Source organism: Desarmillaria tabescens (assembly GCF_030435595.1).
Source record: "Desarmillaria tabescens strain CCBAS 213 chromosome Unknown EV420scaffold_8, whole genome shotgun sequence".
NCBI lineage: Eukaryota > Fungi > Basidiomycota > Agaricomycetes > Agaricales > Physalacriaceae > Desarmillaria > Desarmillaria tabescens.
In genome coordinates, this window is record NW_026848307.1 from 664,295 (window position 1) to 684,764 (window position 20,470).

The 20,470-nt window shown below is 48.1% G+C and overlaps 6 protein-coding genes across 6 annotated transcripts; 1 reads left to right on the forward strand and 5 right to left on the reverse strand.

The window, feature by feature from the left end:
* Positions 1–2,010: 2,010 nt before the first annotated feature.
* EV420DRAFT_1522512 (delta-12 fatty acid desaturase) lies at positions 2,011–3,865 on the reverse strand. The gene is made up of 5 exons (XM_060472258.1): positions 3,014–3,865; positions 2,802–2,957; positions 2,577–2,747; positions 2,422–2,523; positions 2,011–2,367 (listed from the first exon to the last, which is right to left on the reverse strand). The coding sequence occupies exons 1-5, from the start codon at positions 3,695–3,697 to the stop codon at positions 2,206–2,208; spliced, it is 1,275 nt and encodes a 424-aa protein (XP_060334517.1). The 5' UTR covers positions 3,698–3,865; the 3' UTR covers positions 2,011–2,205.
* A 3,960-nt stretch (positions 3,866–7,825) lies between these two features.
* On the reverse strand, positions 7,826–9,588 carry EV420DRAFT_1522526 (fatty acid desaturase-domain-containing protein). The gene is made up of 5 exons (XM_060472259.1): positions 8,785–9,588; positions 8,519–8,734; positions 8,298–8,464; positions 8,100–8,247; positions 7,826–8,052 (listed from the first exon to the last, which is right to left on the reverse strand). Exons 1-5 carry the CDS (start codon positions 9,434–9,436, stop codon positions 7,988–7,990), a joined length of 1,248 nt encoding a protein of 415 aa, XP_060334518.1. The 5' UTR covers positions 9,437–9,588; the 3' UTR covers positions 7,826–7,987.
* Positions 9,589–10,331: 743 nt separating this feature from the next.
* Positions 10,332–11,831, reverse strand: EV420DRAFT_1639144 (galactose oxidase; the record flags this gene model as incomplete). The annotated part of the gene is made up of 4 exons (XM_060476929.1): positions 10,332–10,531; positions 10,585–10,734; positions 10,791–11,264; positions 11,324–11,831. The coding sequence occupies 4 exons, from the start codon at positions 11,829–11,831 to the stop codon at positions 10,332–10,334; spliced, it is 1,332 nt and encodes a 443-aa protein (XP_060334519.1).
* Positions 11,832–12,445: 614 nt separating this feature from the next.
* On the reverse strand, positions 12,446–14,184 carry EV420DRAFT_1639145 (pectin lyase fold/virulence factor; the record flags this gene model as incomplete). The annotated part of the gene is made up of 11 exons (XM_060476930.1): positions 12,446–12,506; positions 12,559–12,593; positions 12,646–12,668; positions 12,726–12,770; positions 12,820–12,892; positions 12,949–13,205; positions 13,258–13,618; positions 13,673–13,696; positions 13,747–13,904; positions 13,961–14,020; positions 14,073–14,184. The coding sequence occupies 11 exons, from the start codon at positions 14,182–14,184 to the stop codon at positions 12,446–12,448; spliced, it is 1,209 nt and encodes a 402-aa protein (XP_060334520.1).
* A 1,017-nt stretch (positions 14,185–15,201) lies between these two features.
* EV420DRAFT_1152461 (pectin lyase fold/virulence factor) lies at positions 15,202–17,323 on the reverse strand. Its single transcript, XM_060466104.1, has 11 exons — positions 16,970–17,323; positions 16,817–16,911; positions 16,645–16,764; positions 16,426–16,593; positions 16,356–16,372; positions 16,251–16,292; positions 15,993–16,188; positions 15,841–15,938; positions 15,680–15,789; positions 15,532–15,624; positions 15,202–15,469 (listed from the first exon to the last, which is right to left on the reverse strand). Exons 1-11 carry the CDS (start codon positions 17,169–17,171, stop codon positions 15,228–15,230), a joined length of 1,383 nt encoding a protein of 460 aa, XP_060334521.1. The 5' UTR covers positions 17,172–17,323; the 3' UTR covers positions 15,202–15,227.
* A 468-nt stretch (positions 17,324–17,791) lies between these two features.
* On the forward strand, positions 17,792–19,554 carry EV420DRAFT_1152681 (uncharacterized protein). The gene has a single exon (XM_060466105.1). The coding sequence runs from the start codon at positions 18,104–18,106 to the stop codon at positions 19,418–19,420; it is 1,317 nt and encodes a 438-aa protein (XP_060334522.1). The 5' UTR covers positions 17,792–18,103; the 3' UTR covers positions 19,421–19,554.
* Positions 19,555–20,470: the final 916 nt, after the last annotated feature.

Below are 20,470 nucleotides of genomic sequence, written 5' to 3' on the forward strand. Positions count from 1 at the left end.
GATGCGTTTCAATCTTGCTTAGAGTGGAGGTAGGGCCACAGGGAGCCAGGTATCCTCTTTATGTGGTTCTTTGTGGTACGATACGAAGCCTCATGATCCCAAGTCTCAGTTCCCGCTCATAGTACGCCTTCCTCTTGAAACATGGAGGACCAGCGTAGTAAGAAAAATCCATTCGTCTACGATTGGTCTCTGTCCCTGTGTCTGTGAATAACGCCCCACGATGGTGAGCGCCGGTGGGCAGCTCTTAGAAGTCCTGCATCCTTTCCTCCTCGGAAGTGGTTCTTGCCCAATGGTATCTCTAGTGTCTATGTCCGGATGGAAATGACGGACTGCGGTCTCTAGAATTGCCAAGACTTACTCCCACCCGTGTGGCGCGATTTTAATGTTCAGTCCCTCCCCCTGATACCTCGACGATATGTTCGATTCATGGTTTCGTCCTCGCGCTTCTGAGAGTTGGGATCTACATGAGGGCAGGCTTAAGCTCATATTCCTCCTTGCGGATTTACCGTTGCTTCCAAATGACATTGACAACCCTGACGTCTCCAAATGAAGAGCTCGAAAAGCGCTCATGTCTATCTCAATTCGCAGTGTCCTGCCCACGCTCTGCGACTTCTTTGGCCGCCGTAAGCTCTGTTGGGTAGGGTAGCAATATTGACCATGCTTGAATTTGTCGCGACAGCAATTGTGGAACGAAGCCACTACAGGACTGTCAAAGCTCTAATGCATGTTCGGATTCCGTCGATATTCTCCCGTTCATCATGATCTCAAAGAATCATGTCACGTCTGGCCTGGACTCTGAAGCTCACGAACAACAAATTGAACCTCTGCAAGCAAAACTTTTAATATCGGGGCCTGAGCGTCACGGAGACGCCCGCGTATTCCAGGGTCGCAAGCACGCCTCTCTATCGCCCAAGAGTCCTCTGGCCTCATCCTCATCACCCTTCTTTATTCGGTTTGATCTATGCAATAGTTTCTCCAGGGTGGGTCTCTACGTGCCTACCCAAGCGGACGTTGTGTTGTGGTTTGCCTCATGGCCAACGTTATTGCAAGACCTTCTCTTTTCGCTGTGGCGTTGTGTGTTCATTTCCTTGTGTTTCATACAGGCTCAGCTGAGTTGATAGTATTTACCGCTAGATTGGGTCGACTCGAACGGATCCTTGCATAACCTCGTTCACCCATGGTGTATCCAATGATGGACGGTATTACAATACTATTATAGCATGATTTACCGATTGAATTAGCCGTCTAGATTCTTTGATTAGATTGTAAGACGTCATTGTTGATTTTTTTGAGCGACCTGGTTAGTAGTTTTTAACACTGAGTCAGCGTACATCTAGTCTGCGGTCCTATGTAAGTTGTTCTCTATCCGTGACGTCATGGCTCACAGCTGCACCAGTGTCATTCGTTTATACAGAACGACTCTACCCTCAGTGGGGGCCTTGGACATAGTAAATCAGTCGTACCGTATCCCAGCTGTCTGGTTCTTGGTGGCCTAACTTGTCCTGTACACGTTTGATGTCACTCCAATTCATCATGGTCGTTCTTCCGTCATTCCGAGTTAAAACACGGTACTTCTCCGAAGTCGGCCTTGCCGGATGTCCTGGCATGAACGCAGCGGGAAACGCCTTCTATGGTCACTTGGATCCCACGATTTCACACCTTAGGATGTCAAAGCCGTCTCTCGGAGTTATTAGAACTTCTTTATCGCTCTTCGTGCATCCATACTCAATCAAGAACCTTGTGGATATTTGCGTCATAACGAAGGCGTCGATGCTCAACGGTTAAAAAAACGTTAGTAAGTACATCTCTCGCAAGAACCCACCTCGCTTAATGTTGTTCCGGTATGAAGGATCAGGGTAACAGATCGTGGTACGAATAACTGGGGAGTTTTCGGTGCGACCTCTAGAGACCAACTTAGACTACATCTGAGCCTGGACGTTCCCAGCAGGCCCTGTTTCCACACCGCTCGGTAGTAGGCTCATGATACTTCTAGTTCAGGTCCCCCAACGCTTGATCATAATAGCACGATGATATATTGGTGAAAATATACTCCACTTTACTACGCGAAACTAGTGTCATCATAACTAAGTAACCGATTACCCGACAGCATCTTGGCCGAGAAGACTACAGAACCTACAAGTATTATAGTTATACATAAAGCCGATATTATCCAAGGAATTACTAAATAAGTATGTCGTTCCGAACCTACATAACTATCTTCGTGGGGGTCTGTCCGACTTTCATTTCCCCGTCGACAAGTACGCGACGTGCCGCCTTCCCGTCTCGGTTCTTATAGAAGACTATCTCGCCTTCATCTTCGATGAAGCAGCACTGTGTGAATGTGCGATATAACGCCCGGAAGGTATTCTGATCCGAAAGGATGAGTAAAAAGAGTGGTAAAAAAACCCACTTGAGCCGTACCGTTGAATCATAATTATAGTTTTCGCCAAGAAGAACTCGGATACGCTTCGTGACCTCGGGTTGATTATAGAACGGAATGTAAGAGAAGAGGTGATGGGCAACCTAGATAGAGTCAGTGAGAAAAAAAATGAAACACGGGAGGATAGTGAGCTCACATGATCGTGGCTAACGTTATGGAAGAAAACTCTGCCAACCCATCCCAGAAGGGGTCTGTCAACAGTAGATGCCGCACCACGGACATAACTCCATGCCGCAGAACGATAGTATGGTATCGTCGGGTCGGAATGATGGAGGTACGTCAACATAACGATCCAGTGATTGGCAAGCTAAGAGAACACGATCAGACGATCCAAGGTTAAACGACAAAAGTCATGACGGACCAGATATGGTACTGCGTATACTTTGACAAACTGCGAAAACCCTATCTCGCGAGCCCATAGAGTAAGAAGAAGAATAGTAACGCAGAGGCCAACATTAGAAGCAATGATTTTTCGCCGGTGCCGGGGCTTGAAAAGAGGCGAAGAGGGACTGAAATGCTGGATTATCGAGACATGAGAAAGGAAGATATCGGATAACAGCGATTAGAACTCACATTCGTTCCCTTGGGATAACTCGGATTTCCCATCTCATTGGTGAACAGGTAAATTTGCCATCCAATGAGTTGCATGATCAACATCCTCGAAAGGACATAGATTGGAGCATCTTCGAAAACTTCGTGAGGGTCAAGGCCGGATTTCCGTTCGCCATCAACCAAAAGACCGGGCGCTCCACTACGATCGTCCTGGGATTGGGGCCAGAGTCCGTACTCGCTCCTGGACTTCGGAACATAATTTTCGTCCCTCTCCACACTCATGGGCGCCCTATGGTGACTCCGATGGCTCTCCCTCCACGCATAATACGGCGCAAGAATTGCAGTATGCAATGTAAAGCCCACGGCATGGTTGACCCAAGAGTACTCGGAGATCGTCCCATGACCAGCTTCGTGTGCGAGGCACCACCAACCAGCAAGAACTATACCTTGGCACCACCAGTAGGCAACCCAAAGTGGAAACCTCAACACGGCGGGGGCGAATGGAATAAACGAAGAAAGACGGTAAAGGATCCAAGCGCAGGCAACGTCACGGGCAACGTAGGAAAGACCCCTCGCGGTGGACTTTTTGAAAACGTGGGGGGGAAGGGCAGCATGGAGTTCAGCAAGGGTAATGTTAGGTGGTACGAAGGGAGCATTGACGCGGCGAGCATATTCCGGCCCATCGATAAGAAAGGTGGACAACATGACGAGTTTCTAGCTGATGCCCAGGGGGGGAAAGGAAAGGACCCGGTTTGCGAGAGAAAAGAAAGCGCATTCTGAGTTGTATTTATTCATGAGATGTCAAATAGATTTGGCAGAAGCAAAGATTGGCATCAATTACACAAGTGCTCAGTATAGCAGACCGAACGTCGCGGAGTACCCCGGACACCTCCGCGGCACTTTTCTTTGATCTCAACAGATGAAATCCGGCGTCATTTGTTTCCGCCTCGTGTCCTCCTTCTGTGGTAATTCAGGGCCGCCACGTTTGCCTACTTTTACGAATCAACCATCATACCATTGGAAACCGGAATCACTCGTGGGTCGATTTTTTTTTCAGTCGTCCCCTGACCCTGCTCTCATGCTCGGTGGTTTTTTTTTTGCTAAGTACAATTTCAATTCAGCACCGTAGTGTTTTCTCATTATTTTTCTAAATTTTCTGCTGGCGGGAGTATGATAGTCCCCAGAACCTTTTGGTCGCATGATCATCGGTGGCGCGCGATCCAGCTTCCTCTTCACTCATCGGTACCCGTGTAAGTATATCACCCTCGAATCTCCTGTGTAACGATGCAAGCCTGACACTTGGCAGTCTGGCCTCCGCCAGCCCGTCAGGTCCGACCATCTCCCTGACAACGATCTCAAGTAACCTACAAGCCACCTACCGTCGCGAATACGCGATAGTGAGTGGGAAGTCGCGTCCGGGATCCGCACCACGATAATGCACAAGAGAAAAGTGCACGGTTCTTCCGTTTCTGTTCTATTCGCTACAACACGACTCTGCTTAATGTCATTTTTTCATTGATGGACATTGCTACGCCATTGGGTATCCTCGAGTTTGCCTTTAATCGGGCGTGCACGGATGAGGCAACGTCAACGGATCACTCGCACGACCACTTTTCGGAGTTCGCTATATCTTGTACTTCAGGACGCGCCCCGATGAAAGCTATCTCACCTTTCGAGCGGCACACCCTAGTCGTTGATCCAAACTTTCGACAGATCATGCCCATTAATATTGCACTCTCGAATTGAAGTCGATGACGCATAATTAACACATTAACACTCGGCTTCGGGCTCGGTAAGGTACCAATTGTAACTGGAAGTCCAACAATCAACTACGCAACCACCGATCGGAACACGATCTCAAGAAGAAAATGCAGGAAAGAAGGAGGGGTGAAGATCAGGAACAACCCAAAGTACGTGTTGAACATGGAGAGATTCATGTTTTCACGTGACCGCGCCTTGGTGCGTCGGACTGTCCAGAACTTCAGGGTACTAGCATTTATCCTTCTCAGTGCATATTCCATCCTCAGACGCGTCCTGTATACAAGACCTCATGGGTGATGATGATTGTGGAAATGAATGACATCGAAGGAATGAAAATAGTAGACAACAGCCCAGTGCATAAGGTACTGTGACCGGATGGATGCTAGGAGCGGCCTTGTATGCCCAAATGGTCCCAAGCCGTCAAAAGAGTGGCATCCAGATATGAACGCAATACACATGTCCAATGCTAAGCATAAGTGACATAGAAATGCATCACATGTGTGTTCCATGCGGTTCGGAGGACGCCTATCCAATGCCCATTGGGAGGTACTATCAGCCTCACAGATGGCATGCGCAGGCACATAAATCAACCCCAGCTTCACACGCGCACAACTGTTTCAATGTCTGGCGGGCTCTGTGCGAATGTATTCGCACAAAAATCTATCGAAATCATGATCAGTGCCGTGGCACCGTTGATGGAAAAAAGGATACTCCATTGTGCCTGCACATTGAGCCTGCGATGAAATATACCAGCGGGATTATCAAAGGACTCTATAATGAAAGAAGCTCAATAATCGAAACATGATGGTGGACTTGGACAGTCTCGTAAACTTGACTCAAACGATCCGATAAATTGACGGTCAACTTGGTGCACTGCCACGCCACAGCCTCAGGTGCTTAGTCATTAAAAATGCGTCAACTTTTTCACACCCGGACGATGCGACTTTCCAGAGTCCAGACAACTTGGGCTTGCTCGAGCCCTCCCCCATCGCTCCCATTGCAACCCAATGTATCTTTAAAAGCCACTCTTTAGTCTCATGATGTTCCATCACGGTATTTGTCCTTTTTTTGGCATCAGGAGCTGTCATGATTGCATAAACAATTAGTAAAGCCGTATTCAGTATGGGCGCTAGAAGGACCACACCTATCAGGCGGGTCTGCTCAATATAGGAAAACAAATGTTATACTGTGGTAACGTCAACTGGTTTGATCATCAAATCGCTTGGAGTGCTCTTGCAGCAACTTAAAGTATAATAATTAGAGCCCACGCGTGCCGAATATAGATCTCGGGAGAATCTAAAGTCATTTTCTGATGAATGTTAACATTTGCACAAAATCAGTGCGTGTAATGTGCCAAAGCCTCCGAGAGTTCTATACAGTATGATTCAGCACTTTGTTCCAATCGTGTGTCTAATAATATCAGCAGTTTGACGCCGCTTCAGCGCTGCCGCGCCATCACAGTGGTTTACCATGAAGCTTACGATTCGGAGGTTCATGATAGCCTACCTGCATTGAACCGAATCGCCGCAGAGATCCACACAAAAAGGCAATTTGCAGCTGCGCTCCCAGAGGCCTGGATCTTCTGCTACCACAGCAAACTGGAGACCGCTTTGAAATTTGCTATGAGCCTCACGTGGCAAACTCAACGTGTAACTCCACATAGCAAGTTAATTAAATGCTGGATGTTCCCTCTAAGAAGTGGAAGATATGCGCGAGAGTATTCCGATTTCCTCGTTAAAGCTCGTCGCATTCTTCCTTTTACTTTGCCAATGTGAAATTTCTCCTTTTTCAGTTGGCGTTAGGCCCTGATGATCTCGTCTCACTGACCTTCAGCACCTGATTGCTGGTCGTATCTCTGAATCTCTCATGATCATCGATCGTTGTCCAAGACTCATAATCAAGTCTGAATTCTTGTAGGTACACTATTACCCGAGCTCAAAACTGTTAGGTGGTACAGTGATTCACACAAGGGCTACGACAACTAGCGTTTGGGACTCCTATGTTAGCCGTCTTCTCAGGAAGATTGGCACAAAGCCTAACTCGCTCTGTACGCCTTCCCGTTATTGCAGCTAGATATCTATTCTTGCAACGCTTCTGTCGTGTGACTTTCGTTCGGCTCGTAGATTGCTCTCTTTATCAGACCTACTGGATCAAATACGGGAACTTAATTACTGACCTTGAACATACTTGGGACTAATTCAAGTTTATACATCCGCAAGGTCGTCTCTGTTACCAACTCATGGATATATATTTAGGCCTAGTGTGAAGCCCGCGAAAGTAGTGCAAGGAAGTCTGTCCATACTATAGATTTCGGGAGCATTTACATTTATTAGGTGCCAATATTATCTCTCGTCCCATTTAATCTACGCCGCTGGAGCTCAAGCTCCACGCAGCAGCCCATCCACTCTACGCTTATTCCGTTACAGGGCTCATCAATGATTCCCGATTAGACGGTTACGATGGTTATCGGGTTGCGGCAGTAAGTTAGACCTCTGCCACTGCTTTCTCGATGTTTGGCACTCCAGTCGTACAAGCTTTTTAGTGATCCCCGCTTCCCGCCATATTGGGAGATCATCGTTTATTGAATCCCATCTGGCAGACGGGGACCAGATGCCATTTTACGCTTGATTTGCTTCCGCTGTGACAGAGAGGATTCGAGGGTGGGAATGTGGATTCTATGCTGGTTTGGCAGGTGCGAATCTTCAGATAGACGTGCTCGAAACTTGACTTAGTAGTCTAAACTTCGCCAGTAATGGTACTACTTAATGGTACTTGGAGCTAGCTTAGTGCATACTCGGGCAATCTGGACCCATAGATGACCTGTTCCGCTTTGACGTTACATCGTCGAGAAATGACTGCTTATGTTTGACGACGAGCGCCACCAGTATGTACCCCGGGTAAGCGTAACGTTGGGACTTTACAGAAGGCAAGTCAAGATTGATGAGATGAGTGATTCCACGCGATGTCAGTGGCAAAACGCCGCCAGCGAGGAATGTGTGCACTTACCACTAGGTCGCAATGCATTATGTAGAGTAAATCAGCCAGGAGGCATGTGTTGGTCAAAAATTAAAAGCTTCCGAAATGAGCATTGCATCATGGCATTTCTTCGAGAATGACGCAAAACGCGCGTTTGTTTCGTCTAGACATTATATAACTATGTAATGTATCCAAGAAAAAGCATGAATATGTAAAGTAGAATCCAAATACTAAGTTGTTCCCTCCAAGCCGTTCATCTTACTCCTCGTCCAAGGCCCTAACGACCGCATTCCCCTTCTTGTCCCGGTAGAACAGAACATCACCTACATCAAATTAGTACTGGTCAATCGTTGACTCGCATTCAGCTGACCTTCATCCTCCACAAATTGACACTTATTGTAGCTATTCCAAAGCGCCTCCCAGATCGGTTCATCTGACCAGCAATAGTGCTCGCCTAAAAATGCTTTGAGATGTTGAGTCGCCGCAGCGGTATGGTAGTAGGGCATTTTCGGAAAGAACTGAAAGCTTCTGAGCATCCAAATGAACACTTAATGATAGGAGGACGTACGTGATGCACAACATGATAATGTGCCACATCATGTAAGAACCATCGACCCATCCAGCCGAGGAATGGTCTGTCGACAGTGGCTGCCGCACCGCGCGCAAAGGTCCACTGCGCAGCACGATAGTGCGGGAGGACGGGATCAGTATGGTGCAAGTATGTTATCATGATGACTAGGAAACTATGAGATAGGTCAAGCGGAAAAACGTGGAGGAAACAAGACGTACACCAGTGGGTGACTTCGAGCCAAGGAATTCCGTATAACGCCACGACGTTCCACCATCCCCACCACCTAACGGCAGCGCAGACAGCGACGATCATGCTCCCAATGCCGATGTTTGATAGAATAACTGCATTGCGCTGTTCGGGTGTGAACAGGATAGAGGACGGTAAAAAATGGTTTGTATACGCGGGATAGTCTGGCTGCCCAGATACGTTTGTCACTAAGTAAGAAGTGAGATGATAGTCAGAAACTTAGCCTCGGGAAACGTACGGAGATAAGCTGGAAACGCAAGTACTTGCTGCCGGATGAGCATCATCAAAGTCCAAATGGGCGTATCACCAAAGTAATCATCCCAATCTATACCGTGTTCCTTCTCCTGCTCCTTCGACGGTATCCCAAGAACTGACCGTGTCTTCGGAACGTAGACCTCATCGCGCTCCATACTGGCATGGTTCATATGGTGCCTATGATGGCTAATCTTCCAACTGAAATAAGGCGTCCATAGCAACGTGTGTAGCGTATATCCCAGCAGGTCGTTAAGCCACGGGTACAGACTAAACGCGCCATGGCCACATTCGTGACCAATAACCCATAATCCGGTTAGAACAAGGCCCTGGAACCACCAGTACCCGAGCCAAGCAGCGGCGCGTATAAGGGGGGAATATATATCGAGCGGTGCCGGTAAGTGGAGAGAAGGTATGTGCAGTGCGAGATAGAAGAAAAAAGCAGCGGTGATGAGGTCGCGTGCGAGAGTTAGTAGCGCACGTGAAGTTGAGAAGACGAAGAACTCGGGGGGAATGGCTGCTCGAATTTCGGAGATGGAGTAGGGAAAGGGGCTGAAAACCGGGAGTTTCTTTCCTTCTGGCTCACAGCGCTTAGCCTGAAGGCTCGTAGGAGAAAAACTGATAAACGAAGGGGCCATCTGGATCTGGGAGAGCTGTATCCATGTTTCGCTCTGAAGTACTCTTTTTATTCGGTGAGGGATGTTGATAGATCATAGATGCATGTTTTTCGACAAGACAAATCGGTCCTTGAATATCTGAAATTCAGCGTAATGAACGAACAAGGTGATCGGGGTCCTGCAAAGTTGATGGACCCTTATTTCCACGTGTATGCTTCCCATTATCTTATCTCCGAATTTTTTAAAGTGGTCTTCCTCCGTCCCGAATACAGTCTTCCTGAAGCCCTGACTGGGTCCGGTTTCCGTGCCATCATAAGTCACGATGCGAAAAACCAACGGAAAGTGTCAGGCATCGTCGACTTCGATCCCTTAAATTTCGTGTGGCTCAACACTTAATACCATCGAGTAAGTAAGTACTTGTGCTGTGGTACGTATGTCATCCAGCCATTTCACCAGCCTACCGTCCGGGACGTCGGAAAGGATCCGAAGTCCATTCGATATGCCCGGCATTCGAACAGCACCCTGGCTATATTTTATTTGAGTCCCTTTTACAAGTCACCTTCATCCCCAAAAATCAACGGGTTCCAATTGGAAGCTCAAGCAGGCTATTCCGTTCGGAAGCCTATGCTCAAGAAAAGGCAAATCGAAGACGGGACTCGAATCTTCCCAGCTCCGGTTCATCCTTACTACTACCCTTTTGATCTCCGAACTTGAGGTCCAAAATGTGCGAAGCTTGATGGCAACCTAGGCTCTGACTTCATTTCAGTTCAGACAAGTGCTGTCGACACCTTCAATCCCTTCGTTGACGGCGTTGTTTACAGTTAAGCAAATTACAGAATACAAATTTGCGTATCACATACAATGTCCAGGTGAAGTACATCGAACATATCACCCCCGATGTTCCTCCGAAAAAAGCCTATAAATCTACCTCAAACCCGGTAACTTGTGGGAGATAAGCCAAACCAGCCAAATCAAGAATATGCACGTCACAAAAGCCAGTCTCGGAGTCGTGTCCTCCAAAGACAAATAGCCGGCTTTCATCAAGAACAGCTGCATGATATCCCCGCTGACTTGGCGGAGTTCCACACACCAGTCGTTTCTCATACCGCATTTCGTCTAAAAATACAAATGACTTTTGTGTAGCGTTGGAAGTGATAAATGAAACACACGTAGATTGAAAGTGAGCAATTCGGAGGTGTGGTCGTTCCCGTCATGGCCGCCTTGTATGAAAAGATAGGATCCAACCAGCGTGGACGTGTGTGCGAAACGGACATGTAGATTCCTCTTCAAAATGTCGGCGGCATGCCATTTCAGATTTACTAAAAACGACACTCATGGATACCGAACGATCCTCGGACGCAGAAAAACCACGTACCAAAGCTAAAGAACCATATATCCCACAAACAAGTCCTCGACTGGGACTTCCCGCCAATAATAATCATATACTTCCCCGCCAAGTTAGCGGTATGATAACCCCTCGCACAGGGTTCTTCTTTTTCTTGGGAGCTATCTGTTGTTATCAGTTCCCATCGCATGCTATTCATGTCCGATACGTCCAGGGTCCATAGATCGTCAAGTGCACCAACTCCGGTTCCTCCGCCAAATATCCAAATCTTCTGATCGTACAACACAGCGGAATGAGCCCGTCGTGGGGAGGGTTCACGACCCGTGACAATTGGACGCGACCACTCACGTAGCGTCGTGTCAAAGACATACACATAATTGAAACACGTTTCGTCGTTACCACCCCCAAATATGACGAGCTTTCGACCGACCGGAGTGGCGGTATGCCCGCCCAGAGGCGGAGGAGGGTTACCAGTTGTATTGGGTCGTGACCAGTGCATTGCATCTACAGAAGGTCAGATCGACTGAACCGACAAGGCACAAGTATGGCAGTGAACGTCATACCGGTATCGAAACAGTATATATCGCTTGTTCCAGCACCCATATAGTAGCCACCAAAAACCCATGCAACATTATCTAACAGGGTCACAGAAGGCCTTCGCATCTTCGGAGGGAGCGTTCCGTATACTGGGGCGCGGCTCCAGTGCATGACCGCACTCGGAGCATCCTTTGCATCTTTGTCGTGGGATAAGAGAGGAGAATTCTGCATTTTCGGATAAGAGCCACTCCAAGGTTTGGTCCTGTTCTTACTAGCGACCCCTTCCTCTGGCTCCGCAGAAGATACAGCAGACACCGTCAGTGATGAATGTATCGGTTCCGACGAACCAGACGAAACACGAGCTACAGATGTTGATGGGCTAGGAGATAGCCCTCGCGAACTTCCGAAGTGACTGGAGGATTTGTTTTTCAAACGTGAGGGGCGTATTGCCAGCCTTGAGGAACCAGGGTAGGACCGAGATGGTAAGTCGGATGATGTTTGTTCAGGTACGACATAGAGATGGCGGGAAAGCATCTTGGGCCGTGAGTAAAAGAACTTGATGAGGCCTTCGACGGATAATCATCCTGAAAGAAGTCTTGCAGCGACACGCGTACCCACCTGCGCACGTGCCCAACCCTAGTTTTCCATTTACTGCCTTCTATTTCAATTGTCCGAATTCGACATAGTCGGCTATTACTCAGTACTTGATACAGCTACTACTTCGAACCATCAGATCAGCTTGGTCTTGTTCGGTTACCGGCAGGAATCGTGTTCGACCGTCCCCAGTCGTCCACCTGGAAGCCTAGGTTTCATCCTTGAATATCAAACTGGTGATAGAAGAGAGGAGAAAAAACATCCCACGAAAGGGCGGATAAGCCGAAGATCCGAAGAACGAGGGCGTCTCAGCGCTGTACAGACTTGCCGGGATCACAGTGCTCGATGACAGATTCCCCCATTGAGTATCTCCTGCAAGGTAATTGGCTCCGGTGAAGTGCGATTCTCCAACAGAGATCATTTTGTCGTAAATAACGTTACCGACAGCTGTCTGTTTTTGCGTCTCGTTGTTTGCGGAGAATATGCAATTTTGCACTTTGTTGCGAAGTCAGACGTTCCCAGGACCCGTGGCGTGGAGATCAACTGCATTCAATTTACTCTTGGTGGCCGGAGAGTGAGGTGATGAATGGTTTACCTTGATCAGCGTTATCATGCCTACGCCGTTCTTGAGCACGCGTACATTTTGTTCAAGACCCAAATTACGTACGAATTGTCTGCACAGTCCTCGTAGAAAGTATTTCCCTGGGACGCGTTAGAGTAGAGCCTTCCGAGTAATCTGGACAAGCGGACTAACCTCGATCAAATTGAAGTATGCATCTGAACACAGCACGGCATGTCAGCGGATATTCGGGACGATATAAAATTAGAACAAACACGAGGCATGGAATGCCATGTCGTTGTAGGACTGCCAAGGCTCCTCTGAAATTAATGAGGACGGGTATCAAATGGACGGGCAACCATAGATTACCGATGGCATTGTAAGAGATGACATTATGGTTCGCTCCTTGTTGCAAAAGTATGTGGTGGCGTAGATCCCAGGTCTGACGGTAAAAAAAACCTGAAGAATGTCCAAATATTGTAAAAAATTTGTTCCGACCTTGTTGTCCGTTACACGGACGCCTGTAGACAGGTGGACATTGAACCCATAGCCATATCCACCTTTATTGATGTAGAAACCATGAGCATAGTTACGCTCAACGACCATACCGAGGACGAGCGCAATATCGGCGTGACTACGTCCGCTGTTGATGGAGTGATTGTCGGTGTCGAAGACGTTTGACGCCATTCTAAAAGCGACATTGCTCACATCCTGCGCCGCCGGTTCATTGACGCGCTCAATGCGGACTCCTTCGACTATGAAAACCATTTGTCAGAATGAATGACTCTGCAGAGGGACAGTGAGTACTGTGCAGACCTCCAACGTTGAACAAAGCATCTATCGGCCTAATGTATGGCTCCTTCTTTTCTGAATACGTCAAATCAACCGGGAAATCAAAGGTCAGCCTATTCCCCGAAACAGACTTCACGAGCAATAATTGCGATTCGATGAAAGTACCCCACGCCTGACGCCCTGCGTTGAGATAGAGCTGCACCATCTGACCAACCTCAATGTCACTAGCGTCGCTGACATTGACAGAGGTAGCGCCTGGAGAAACAGAACCATCCACTGGCCTTCCTTCTGCAGTCCAACTTCCATCGAAACGGATTTCGGCATTAGCACTTCCATTGGCGGTGATAAGGAACGTTGTTTTTGAAAGACCGGCGCCCTAAAGCATCGACTACGAGTTACTAAAAACATGTAAGAGTTATGGAAGCCCTACACGAAGGATAACATCGGAAGATCGCTGATGAAGAAGTGAGATTGGGTGCGATTGGTCGGAAACATAAGACGTACAATTTTCAGCGTACTGTTGAAATAATAGGTTCCTGCCGGGAAGACTAACACGCGCCTTGATGAAGTAGATACGGTATCTAAAATGTCCGCGATAGCTACAGAAGCGTCGATGCTGTCGTAATCCACAGGCAGACTGTTTTTTGTGACATCAATTTCGACTGCAGGAGGTATTAAATAAATTATCAGTTCGCTGCTTATCTGAGCACGGACTTACCCCAATCCGAAGGGTCTGACCAAGTCGTGTCTGGAAAGCCACCGGGAGGTACGTAGTCCGCTTTTGAATGTGAACGGGAGAATCACATGAATTGGTAGTGGTGGATACGCACAAGTAGTAGGAATATTGCCATAATCATCGATAGCTCGGGTCCTGATTTTTGCGTGCTTGATAGTGGAAGCGGCAGCCGTAGCGAGAAGGGATACCAAGCAGACTAAACGCATTGCTGCAGCTGGTTTTGGAGTATTTATGATCCTGAAAGGCTTTTTTAAGTGAAAGACGAGCAGACGAGCTATAGATCAAACGCTAAACCTAGAGCCTTGCGCGGGGCTGGACCTTTTGAAGGTGAAGCAGATGGCACTTAATGAATGGCACGCCACTTTTTGGTAAAGCTACCAAGGATTTTGCCTAGCGGCATATTCATGCAGTAAGTCAGCTCGCTTTAGAATGACTCGTCCGCAAAACAGGTCTGGTGCTGGTATCCCTGGGCTCGCACCAGCGGTCCAGGTTGAGCGTGCTCCTCGTGGCCAGATTTCAAAGGCTGCCAACTTGAAACCGGAGTAGAGACTACAGGTACACTGTAGCCATGCCACCGACTGATGGTTGAAAAGCTGGAGCCCCAAATGGATCACCAAGCCTGGGGGAATTCAGTGAGTCATCAATAGCATAACGAAGTAGTCTTTCACGAGGCTTTAAAAGCAAGGAAAATATAACAAGATTGAATAGTACCACAGTTCCTTAAAGATGAAGGGCTGCAATATTAACAAAGCTGCTGAAGCAATGGATGTGAAATCCTTGGCAGTGAGGTCAAAGCGCAAAATTTGATGCTTAGGTAAGATCGCAGACCTGTTTTGGAAACTGCATTTCCAGACCCGAACGACTTTAAGCTAGGCCACAATTTGGACAGCGAATTCCGCAGTTATGTGCTACTGGTTTCAAGTCAGAAAGTTGTAGTAGCATTGGTAGGCTCCACTTCTATCTTTTTAGTTGCTACTGTCAATGATGGACCTTAATTCGCAGCGTCATCACGTCAAGATGCTTATCTATGAGATGTCTGTAAGCCTAGACGGGAGAACACCAATAGAATCCATCGATAAATCTTCGTTAGCAATAGCAGTGGTAATAAAGAGGTGCATTGACCCGAGGGCGAAAATTATCCTATTCGCTAAGATGCAACTCAACAATACAATGTACACGAGGACTATAGAGACGTGACGATTAGTGCGAAAGGGTCTAACGGGGCCCAGAACGTCGCTTTTTGCAATTTTCAAACGCCAAGAAGGAGCACAACTCCGACCAGCAGCACCCCAGTCATGCTGACACCGCCGGCTCCCATTGTCGAATCGTCCGCAGGTTCAATCGTCGTCGTGACCAGAGGCCCGTCCGTACAATTAAATCCAAGCGTATCCTGCTCTCCCTCGGCCAGCGTGGCGGGGTCGCATATGACGGTAGTTTCCTTTGATGTGTCGTTCGGGGTGACATTAATCCCCGAGAAGCTGAGGTTCAGTGCTAATCATGAGGTGATGGTAAGAACAAGGACATGACAAAGAATTTTCGAGTGACTTGCTTACCTGTATCCGGGAAGAGATCGAATATGATAGCTTGTGTTGCGTCGCCACCTTCGACGTAATTCCAGCATGGATCACTTATGCAGGTGCCATCAGCTATGACAGGATCCTCAGCCGCAGGAGATAACTTGAAATATTATTAGACACGTACTCCAATTTTTAGCCAACGTGCCCGTAAAATTTTTGTAAGTGAAGTTTGAGATCTGCGTACTCGTTTGGTTGGTATTCTCCGGCCGCGCGCCCTTATCTTGGTCGTAATAGCTATACATGACACTATCAGGGGGCGACGGAGAAGAAGGATGTCTTCCTCACTTCTGTGTGATCAAGATACCCGTTGAAACACCTTGGAGGGCAATGTCTTCCCATGTCACGTTCGTTGCGTATCCTCGGCCACCAGTCCAACTTTTGAACTACGAGATGGCAGTCAGTGATGATGTTATCATCAAGGAATCTGATGGACTAACGCGAGCACCGTACACCGCCCCCTCCATTGTCCAATTCCTGAATACGACGTTTTCTACAGTCTGTACGGCGCCATTTTTGCCTAGTGAGCCAATAGATAATCCGTGGGACGAAAATCCGCAGAATCCATTTTGTGCAAGGACATCTCTCGCGCCATTAACGACCGAGACACAATCGTCGCCATTATGTCCGTAATAGCTGTCGAGTGAAAAGGCGGAGTTAATGGCTTAGTATCTAAGATAAAAGAGTCTTTCGCATACCCATCAATGGTTATATTCTGACCTGAAACATTAATACCGTCTCTGGATAAGCCGGTTCCATGTGCACTTTAGTATCGCTAGTGAGATACTAGCGAGATCACCCACGTGTTGAAAGGAAAGCTCTGCAAAAAGTATTGAGAAACGCAGTAACGACGCGAGAACCCTCGAGACCTACAGTGGTATCGTCTCTAGTACCGTTATCTGGCTTGGCATCCACAAAGTGATTCTCAACACGTATATTTTGACCAGGGAGATTCCAACCCCAAGCTACGGGCTTGATGACCTTGAGACCGCGTAAAAGCCCATTGGTAACATTGAACGTCGCTAGCTGAGGTCGGAGTGTCTGTTAGAACGCATCAGAAACACCTTGGTATCGAGAGAAATTTGGCCATACACGGTTTCCGATATCCCACCACTGTTGTCCAAAACCATTGAATCTTCCCCATTCGTCGCTCTCGGATCCGATAAGTTGTACATCTGACCCACTGAAATAGAACCATGGCGTCGCATAAGTCTGGGCGATGGTACGGTGTTAGCGGCGAATTTTGATAAAGCCGCGTGCGTACACTCGGTGGGTTATTCGTGGTGTTGATGGCTTGTTGGACTTGGGAGATATTATTGGGGAGATTGAGGTTTCCGTTCAGGTGCACCGTAACGTTTCCTTGCCAAGATAGTCAGAAATAAATGTTGGGGGAAAGAACTATTACTGTGATACGCACTCAAGTCCGTAAAAGACATTGGGGTATACGCGCTGTAATTAGCTTCGGTGAAGGTTATCACCGAATCCTCTGCGCAGTCCGCAAATGCTTTCAAGATAAACGCCGAGTCATCCATGCCATTATCGCTACGTTCGACCGTGCATTCTGCGGCCCGGCTGCTGGATATGATAAGTGCCGCGACGACTCCAGCGAAGACGAACATGGTGATTGTTTCTCAACATATGCCATGAATGATATCTTTTATACCCCTCAACGACAGGACCAGAGATTCTCCGCGATGGCTGCTGGGACAAGCAGACAGAGCATACAGAGAACATCACCTGAGAAACGAGAGAGCGGCCCGGAGGACACCTTCGTCGGGATTTGAGGGAGGAAAAGAATCATGAGACCGTACAGCCAGGAACATAAGAAGTCCGCACGAGTAACCGCGCCATTATATTGAGCTAACGAAGGGAGATGTGGAGGTAACCCTGACCAAGTATCATCGAAGAAACGCCTGTTGAAGATCATGTGAAGATGGAACGGCAAAGCACCTTTGTTTCATGGCGGCCGGCGAGTAATCCAAAGAAATACCGGTAATTGAAAGACCACCATCCAAGCCAAATCTTAATGATAGACCGTCGACGCTTGGCGAGCGCTAGCCAGACGAAGTCAGATCCAAACTTAGATGCAGTGATGTTGCCGTTGCCGTTGCCCTCGATACGCATTGTAGGGTGCCATTGTAAGGATTCGATCGAATATTCGTGACTCATAACGTCGTTGATATCGAAGTACCGGCCCCGAAGGAAAGTCGCCTATTGTTTGACTTAGACGATTTGGCCACACAGCGCTCGGCAACTTGGCAATCAACCGCGCCACAAACGCGTGGACCGTCAGTGGACTCAGGGTGGGCCAGCGCATCTCGTCTTTCCCTCCCACCACCACCAAGCGTTATTGTTTTTGGTTGCTCAGACGAGTCATAGCGTGTGAGCACATATAAGAGCCACATATTTCTTTTATTGTGTCCATCATCAACCTCCATTACAAGAGCTCCCCAAGATTCAAGTTTCAACCCCGTTGCCACTGCAGTTTTCATTCTAGTAGGTCCTCAGCTGGGAGTCGAGAAGTCTTCGATCAACATCTCTGAAGTTCAGAATGCCTAAGAGCAGCCCCATCACGCAAAGTCAGAGCGCTAGGCCCAGTCCATACAGCAGGCCGAAAGATGCCACACCGTCTGAACCGCCGAAGACCAAAGGCTGGACGGGACCTTGCAAAGATCTGTACAAAGCGCTTTCTCAAGAATCTCCACAGGCAAGAAAGTTAGCCCGCCGATGTGAGAAGTTGAGGAAGAGATGCTGTCGTATTGTTGGCCCTGTAGACGACAATTATAAGCCCGTCATCGACCCCCAGCCTTTCTTCCTTGAGCAGCATCTAACGTCTCGAACAATTGGGGTCCTAGTCCAGAAGTCGGAAGAGAACCCCAGTAAGACGCTCCTCCTCACATCGGTCACCCACAGGGATTGGCTCGAGGTGCGCGATACCTGCCCGTCCGCCAATTTGCTGTTCGGGCCACGACCTAGACAATGGCCTGTTCACGACATCAAGTCTGCTGAGTTCCATGATTGCGAGATAGACGCCGTTCTCGCGCATCTGACGTGTCCTCAAATACACCGTGCAGTGATATCGGGGAACTGTGACTCATCGAGTGACATTGAATCTGTGTCAGCCACGAGCAGTATCCGTGCCTTGAAACTTTCTTCGTGTACGGATATCCCGACACTGCTGCGGCTCCTGGAAATGCCATTCTTGCGTCATCTGGCGCTTGAAGTCAACGTGGCGAGCTACGGGATTTCGGAAATCCAAAGCCGAGTGACTGAATTCAATCGGCTGCCTTCTCTGGCGAGCCACCGACTTCATTCGCTCGTCCTGAGCAAGATGCCTTTCGACGATCTGACATTGATGCGGGTGCTCACAGAGCTGCCTACACTCACCCGGCTTGTTGTACATGAAGCATCGGATAAGCTCGACGGTTACGATGGGTATATGCTGTCACGTAGTGTCTTGCGAGACCTGACGCGTGTGCCCCGACTAACTGATTACAGCCGTAGATATCCTATGCTGCCGAGGCTCAAGGACCTCGAACTAGTATGGTCGAGTGGGTATCATTGGAGAGATGGTGAGGGACCAGAGGGTCCGCACACAGAGTCGATGTATCTAGTCCAGAACATGATTGCGTATGAGGGGTTTGTTACGGAGATGATTGAGTCTCGTTGTTTCCGGCCAGAAGGTGACAAGGGTCGTCAGCTGCAACGTTTGGAATCTGTCGCAGTCGGGTGTCGGCAGCTCTTTGGAACTGACAAGATGGACGTCATAACAGCGCCGACTCGTGAATACCTGGATGCCTTACCAGCAAGGTGCCGGAAGAATGATCAAGAATACGAGATTTCGGTGACGATTATCGTGCCAACCTAGTGTGAACCTTGCATATTTTCCCTCGTTTTCTCATATCGGACCGTGTATGGAACACAATAGGACACTCTAGCGTATCATCAGTCACCTGTGTAGTATTTAGTAGGCATCAATGAAATAGGTACCTTTCAGCAAAGTGAACGCAGACAAGCTAAAAGCTGTTGCGCCTCGTAGACTGTTCCTTGTCCTGAAACACCCCAAATGAGTGCAAGGAGAATATCTGTCTCGTCAGCATCTTAGCTTCGTCCATTATTAGACAAGAAACGCACTGCCTGAGGTCCAGAATTGCAGGTTCGTGAGGCGATGGCGCTGTTGGGGTACTTAAGACAAAAAACGGCAGTTAGCCTGTTGGTACGGGCGTGCATCTCGTTCAAAGTGAAGATAGATATAACATGTCGCTGGCCACCAAGATTCTGCTGAAAATATCAGAGTCATGGCGACGACAAAGGATTGGGCGAATTCGATGCTGGCTGTTCTGAGAAGAGGCGCGTCAAGCTGAGACAAACATATTGCGCGTCTTTCCTCTTCCTCCCACCACTACATTGCTGAATTTCCCTTCCCAGCTTTGCTGAAATCTGGCTACGTTTATAACCTTCACCTACACGATGTACTTGCGACAATTAGAGCAGAGAAGCAATGGTGCCGCTCCTTGTGAGTAGGGTTCTCTGCCTTCAAACCACTCCTAATGATTTTTAGAGGTATCTTGCGCACCGTCATCCATACAATGGACTAATATGAGGACAAAGGAGGAAATTTGTGCGTCTATTGACTAGCTATGTTTTTAATGTTAAAGTAACTGAACACCGTAGGACTTCCGGTCTACAGACAGGCAGTTTCTCGTTTCAAGGACACCTTCTGGAATACTTAGACATCTGTTGTCTCTTACCATTGCTGACCCTTACTCAGATCAATTCTTGGCAGGTAGATTTGTACAATTCTTTTGCATTACACCGTTCTCAACATCGACAGGACTACCAATGCGGTTTCAATTGCACGGGAGCAGCGCCTCGGAATGTCAATAGACGTGGTGAGCCCGCCAGAGGGTCGCGATGC

What these genes read in the sequence shown, in the direction of transcription:
- EV420DRAFT_1522512 (XM_060472258.1), bottom strand. Translation starts at nt 3,697, where the DNA reads ATGTTGTCCACCTTTCTTATCGATGGGCCGGAATATGCTCGCCGCGTC. An exon ending in ATAACGTTAGCCACGATCAT is followed by an intron (nt 2,524 to 2,576) that starts GTGAGCTCACTA and finishes GACTCTATCTAG; the next exon opens with GTTGCCCATCACCTCTTCTC. An exon ending in ACTATAATTATGATTCAACG is followed by an intron (nt 2,368 to 2,421) that starts GTACGGCTCAAG and finishes CTTTCGGATCAG; the next exon opens with AATACCTTCCGGGCGTTATA.
- EV420DRAFT_1522526 (XM_060472259.1), bottom strand. Translation starts at nt 9,436, where the DNA reads ATGGCCCCTTCGTTTATCAGTTTTTCTCCTACGAGCCTTCAGGCTAAG. An exon ending in TGCGTTTCCAGCTTATCTCC is followed by an intron (nt 8,735 to 8,784) that starts GTACGTTTCCCG and finishes CTTCTTACTTAG; the next exon opens with TGACAAACGTATCTGGGCAG. An exon ending in ATTATCATGTTGTGCATCAC is followed by an intron (nt 8,248 to 8,297) that starts GTACGTCCTCCT and finishes AGAAGCTTTCAG; the next exon opens with TTCTTTCCGAAAATGCCCTA.
- EV420DRAFT_1152461 (XM_060466104.1), bottom strand. Translation starts at nt 17,171, where the DNA reads ATGTTCGTCTTCGCTGGAGTCGTCGCGGCACTTATCATATCCAGCAGC. An exon ending in GGTGGGATATCGGAAACCGT is followed by an intron (nt 16,594 to 16,644) that starts GTATGGCCAAAT and finishes GCGTTCTAACAG; the next exon opens with ACACTCCGACCTCAGCTAGC. An exon ending in GGGCGGTGTACGGTGCTCGC is followed by an intron (nt 15,939 to 15,992) that starts GTTAGTCCATCA and finishes GCCATCTCGTAG; the next exon opens with TTCAAAAGTTGGACTGGTGG.
- EV420DRAFT_1152681 (XM_060466105.1), top strand. Translation starts at nt 18,104, where the DNA reads ATGCCTAAGAGCAGCCCCATCACGCAAAGTCAGAGCGCTAGGCCCAGT.